General features: G+C 57.2%; 1 protein-coding gene across 6 annotated transcripts in view; it reads right to left on the bottom strand.

Moving 5' to 3' along the window:
• ENDOV (endonuclease V) overlaps positions 1–5288 on the bottom strand; it is an 11706-nt gene extending 6418 nt beyond the window's left edge. For all 6 annotated transcript variants that reach the window (XM_077755301.1, XM_077755305.1, XM_077755307.1 and 3 more), the window contains exons 1-2: positions 5194–5288; positions 4743–4914 (exon numbers count right to left, since the gene is read on the bottom strand). In XM_077755301.1, coding sequence (XP_077611427.1) covers positions 4743–4914; positions 5194–5249 — 228 coding nt within the window. In that variant the 5' untranslated portion in view covers positions 5250–5288. The remainder of the gene's footprint in view (positions 1–4742; positions 4915–5193) is intronic.
• Positions 5289–5408: the final 120 nt, after the last annotated feature.

Genomic DNA, 5408 nt, shown 5'->3' with positions numbered 1-5408 from the left:
CCGCGCCCACACTGGGCTGCTGGGAGGCTCAGAGAGGACAAAGCACAGGAAGCGTGTGTGCGAAGCGGCACCAGAGTGAGGACGTCACTGTTCCCACTAGCAGGGACTTGGGGAAGGAACAGCCAGGGCGGAAGCAGCAACCACAAGATAGGCAACCCCAGCTTTATTAAAGGATCTCGGAGATGCAGGAAAGGCCAGGAGAGGCCTCAGAGCTGGGCAATCCGGAAGAGAAGGGGGTCCCCAGGGACAGGCCGGTGCGAAGGGCCCCGGGGCCTTTTCAAAACCACAACCCTCCCCCGAACTGGGCTCTCCCCGCCTGTGCCCAGGAGCAGGGGCTGCTCGGGGGAGGGGCACACTGCTTCCAGCGTCTCTGCCTATGACTCACGGGAAACTTCTCTGATGCCAGTGACCCCAAAGTGGGCAGGATCTCCTGTGATGAGGACCGTGACTGGACCACGGGGCACCCAGCAGACTGGAGCGCTAGCTCCACGCAACAAGGGGACATTTCGCACAAACAGGCATGAAGTTCAAGTGTGGGCTGATTTCTCACAGGATGATGGCTGCTTATCCCTGAATCTGTCTGCACAAGTTCCAGAAACCAGGGGTCCACAAGGAGAGGGCACCCCCCTCCCCCCGCCCCGGCTGACACCATGTCACCATATCACCGTGTAACCGAAGGGTGAGCCTATTACGACCCTCAGTGCGCGCCTCTGTGCGGAAGTAAACAGCCCGGGCCAGCAGCGCCCGCTGTGGATCTGTGCTGGGCAAGGACGGGGGCCCCTACGGGACGAGGCCTGTAGGCAGCCTGGCCATAGGGGGCCCAGAGGAAGAGGTCTGGAAGGCCCCGGGGCCAGCAGCAGTTCTCAGGAAGGGGAGAGGCAGGAGAGCCCTGCAGGGCTGTGGTGAAGAAAACGAGGCCAGAAGTGTGAGGTTCTTCAGAAACAAAAGTGTCAAGAATCGGAATGCGCACTGGCCATCTTCACCTGAGAAAAGGACACCATTCCCTGGAGCGACCACACTCACTGTCCCTGGTGATCCAAGAAGCCCAGCCAGCTGCCAGCCACCAGCCACGTGTAAATCCGACTCTCAATGAGCAGTGAAAGGCCGTACAACCCAGACAGAAGTCATCCACGCTCACCAGTGACTAAACAAATGCTGCCCCTAACCAGTCGTGTGGCAAAGGAAAACGAACTATCCTTAAATGGCACGTGGAGAATACAAGGTGAAAATTAACAACTCAGAATGGAAATAACTCTGGAAAGACAGAAAAGCCACAGTTTGTGACTGAAGAAGAAAAGCAAGTTAACGGAGCCAAACTAGTAAATAGAGCACTTAAAGCCACAATGCAAGAAAGGTTCCACGAATAAAAGGAAATCTGACCCTACACGTTCAAAAAGCCAACTGTGAACTTGGAGAAACGGACCCGGAACAGTCAGAAGTATCTTAGTGCGGGGAAAGAAAAGAGTAAAGGAAACATGGTGACATATTGGACACCCCCGGCTCTTCACACAGTCTAACAGCAAGAGTGGATTTAAAATACACGCTAAGGGGTGACCGGGGGGCTCAGTCAGTTGAACGTTCAACTCTTAACCTCAGCTCAGGTCACGATCTCATGGCTCATGGGACTGAGTCCCACGTCAGGCTCTGCTGACAGCGCAGAGCCTGCTTGGGATTCTCTTTCCCTCTCTCTCTGCCTCTCCCCAACTTACACTCTTTCTCAAAAAAAAAAAAAATCTTAAAAAAAAGTTAAACCTTTAAGATCAGAAGAGAAAACAAAACTTAAGAGGAGACTGGGGAGACGGGCTGTGGAGAGGGACTCCGACGACTGCTCTGAGGCCTGGTGACGACGCTGCTGTCACGTACAGGAGGCCATTCTGGGACAGGCCTGCTGAGGAGCTCGGAGGTGAGCTGTCACAACTGCTGGGAGACACCTTCGAATCCCCCAGCGCACACGTGCACACACAGAAATACATCAATTGGTAACAGCTGGGTCTAGGTAGAGAGTATACAGGTGTCCAGTGTACTATTCTTTCAACGTTCATGCATTTTCAGGTTAAAGATCTGGAAAAAGGAAAAAACTCAGTTGTGTGATTGCTGTGTGAGCATCACGTGGACGGTCAGAATCTCCAGGAAGGTCTGCAGGTTTCAATCCAGGTCGATGGCGCGGCGCCTACAAACTCCATCCCAGGTGCACGGAGGTCCGCCGGACCGGGGAGGAGCTACATGTGAGGTACTCAGTCCAATGCTGGGCGCCTGCTATACAGACGGCACCCGCCGCAGCGCCGGCAGCACGGGAAGCAGCTGGAGATCACGTCAGGGAGACTCAGGACAGAGCAGGCCAGACGGAGGGCGAGCAGAGCACCGTCCTCCGACGGTGGGAGGGGTGACATGTAGGAAGGCAGGACAGGTCTGTCCTACGCTCTGCTGCTTGGGGCACAACTGATGGGCAGAAGCCACAAACCATTCAGCTCCCCGTGGAAAAGAGCGCACCAACCGGAGTCTAACTACAGAGCGGGCTGTGCTGGGAGTCCACAGCCGCCAGGGTGACCAAGGAAAGGATTCCCAGCTACCTGGAGGGCGGCCCATGCTCCCCGCCCCGGCTGTGCTCTGAGGTCACAGGGAGGCTGTTTAAAGAAGCCGGTATCCAGGTCGTCCACCGGGAGAATTTTTTTTCTTCAGGAAATGAGTTGGGGCTCTGGGATGGATATATTTTTTAAAAACTTTATTGAGATATAATAATTTACTACTATAAAGTTCACTTGTTTGAAGCGTGTAAGTCAACGTTCTTGTCACTTACAGAGTTGTACAGCCATCTAATTCTGGCCCACTTTCACGGCCCCCAGATAAACCCCGCCTCGTCAGCACTCACACTGTGCCCATCCCACTCCCTAGCCCTCGGCAGCCAGGAATTTCCCTTCTGTCTCTGGGTTTGCCTGTGGGATTTGTACTTCTACACACACGCCCAGGCGACTTGACGGGGCAGAGCCGCGCGATGAGGTGTCTGGGAGGTGCTGTGCCAGAACTGGCCCTGGTGCTCGCTCTGCACACGGGACGACAGATGCCGCCTCCATCCAGGCGGCATGTGCGCCGCTCTGTGCTGGTTCCACGCCAGCTCGGCATCACCCAGCCCTCAAGAACCTACAGTTCGTTTAGTACAACGCACAGGTGCTACGTAAGAACGAGACCAAGGACGGGGATGAGAGGCGATTAATCCTGCTGGGAATCTGTGAACCAAGTCTTGAAAAGTGAGAAGCTGTCCTGAGAATTAATGCTGCCGTGTTTACTTTCTGAGGGCTCACCATGTGCCAACGAACTGCTTTCCATGCACGATCTCATTTACCGTGCTGGCTACCAACGGTATCTTCATCCTCGATTTAGAAAGGAGGAAACGGAGGTCCAGGGGGCTGAGGTGGGGGTGACATAGTGGAGGCAAAAACTCAGGCAGCCTAACTCCCGAGTCTGTGCCTTATCTCCAAGGCCATCCTGGAAAGTGACCAAGCGACCTGGGAGGGCAGGGACTCTGGGTCCATTACCTCGCTATATCCAGCTCTTCGCGACAGCAGGTGCTCAGTACGATTTTGCTGAATTTTGACTCAAGGGGTCTTCCAGGTAAAGCACGAAGACATGGAAGCAAGAACACGCGGTCGCTGGGCGCAGGCAGCGGCAGGGAGGGCGTGGCTCTATGCTGAGAGCAAAGCTTTCCCGGCCCGGGCTTCCCGAACCGTTGCCTCCAAATGAATCCCAGGCATACTGTTCCTTCCTTCGTGTACCTGAGTGTCTTCTACACGACAAGCACTGAGCAAGGTGCCCAAGGCGACAACTGGTGGGCATGACAGCCTGAGGTCTACCATCGTGGAGTCTACATTTTGGGAGGAAACAGACCCGCCCATCCCATCCCAGGACAATAAAGAGGAAAGTACGGGGAGTAACTCCTGATCTTGCAGGGTGAGAGGGGTGCTTCCCGGAGGGCCTGAGGCCCAAGTAGGGGTTAGCCAGAGAATATTCCAGGAGAGAAAATGCCAATTCAACGGTCAGGCAGGCAGACAGAGCAGGGCATGTGTGAGGGATCTAGAGAACTCTGGAGTGGGGAAAGGGGCTTGGTGAGAGTCGAACCTACAGCATCAAGCTCCCCAAGCGCCTTTACACGTATTAGCAAGTACAACCTTTAATGTATCATGAGATCACAGAATGGGCACTTAAGTGTTTTCAATGAACTGGGTGATGACATGATCGCGTTTGCTTTTAAGGAAAATCACTCTGCTGGCAGCACGGAAAGGGGACCACAGGGGGCCATCCTGGAGGCAGAAACCCAGCGAAGGTTCTACTCGTCACGTACAGGAGGGGTGAGAGGCACAGCCAGAGAAGGGGCAGTGAGGATGCAGACAAGGGGGCAGATTCCAGCGATATTTAGGAGGTGGCAAAAACGGAGCTGGCGTGTGACTGAACGCAAGGGGTCTGGGAAGACAGAGATGTCCAGCTTGGCCAATTCCCAGAGGGTGTGGCCGTGGGTCACTGAGACCGGACCCAAGATGCTGATCAGCTCGAAGTAAAGATCATGAGTTAATTGAGACTTTGAATCACAGAATCTTTAGTTTTTACCTCCCTCTTTTTCCTGCAGCGGGTTCCCAACTTACTAACGGAACCCCACAGGAGAAGCGGGGTTCTGCGCGGGCCCTGTTCCCTGTCCCGCCTCTCTCACTAACGCAGCCCGAGCCCGAGCGGGGCGGCCCCCGCGGGGTTACCTCGAGCTCAGGGTAGCTGAGCACCACCAGCGAGGCACAGGCGCCGACACTGTCTCCCTTCACAAAGGACACGTCCACGCCCCCGACCCTCTGCAGCCCCGAGAAGGCGGGGTCCCGCTGCCACGCCTCCGTGTCCCGGTCCACCACGAGGGCCTTCAGCCGGGCTTGCTCCCTGAGGGCAGACACACGGCCAGCGGGCCGCGAGGCTCGAGGCTCCTCCCCGGGGCACTCCCGGTCTCACCCGCCACTTCCCGGGGACCCCGGCCTGGGGAGCGCCCCCTCCGCAATCTCACCGCCCGACCCCTCCACCGAGACGCGGCGCCGGAGGGGAGAGCCGCGGACCTCGCAGACTACAACTCCCGAAGGCCCTTTCGTCTGAGCGCCGCCCCCGCTCCCGCGGCCCCAGAGTCGCTCCAGCCCCCGCCACTTGGCTGTCATCCGACCCCATTACCGTTTCCAGAGCGACAAGGTCTCCTCCGGAGGCCGCTCCGCCGCCTCCCGGGCCATGGCTCGACCCCAAGCGTCCCTTCCGGTGGCGTCCCTGCCTGGTGGCGTCACTTCCGGCGACTCGCGCGCAGGCGCCCTGCTGCCTTCGTGGCCTCGGCGCCCCTGGTTGGGGCGCTGGATTCCCGACGCCGCCTCCTGGTGGCGGGAGGCCGTCCGGGA

Source organism: Crocuta crocuta, unplaced genomic scaffold (assembly GCF_008692635.1).
Source record: "Crocuta crocuta isolate KB4526 unplaced genomic scaffold, BGI_CrCroc_1.0 scaffold50, whole genome shotgun sequence".
In the NCBI taxonomy this organism is placed as follows: domain Eukaryota; kingdom Metazoa; phylum Chordata; class Mammalia; order Carnivora; family Hyaenidae; genus Crocuta; species Crocuta crocuta.
The sequence above is the reverse complement of the archived record's forward strand: the minus strand, read 5'-3'. Positions and strand labels throughout refer to the sequence as shown.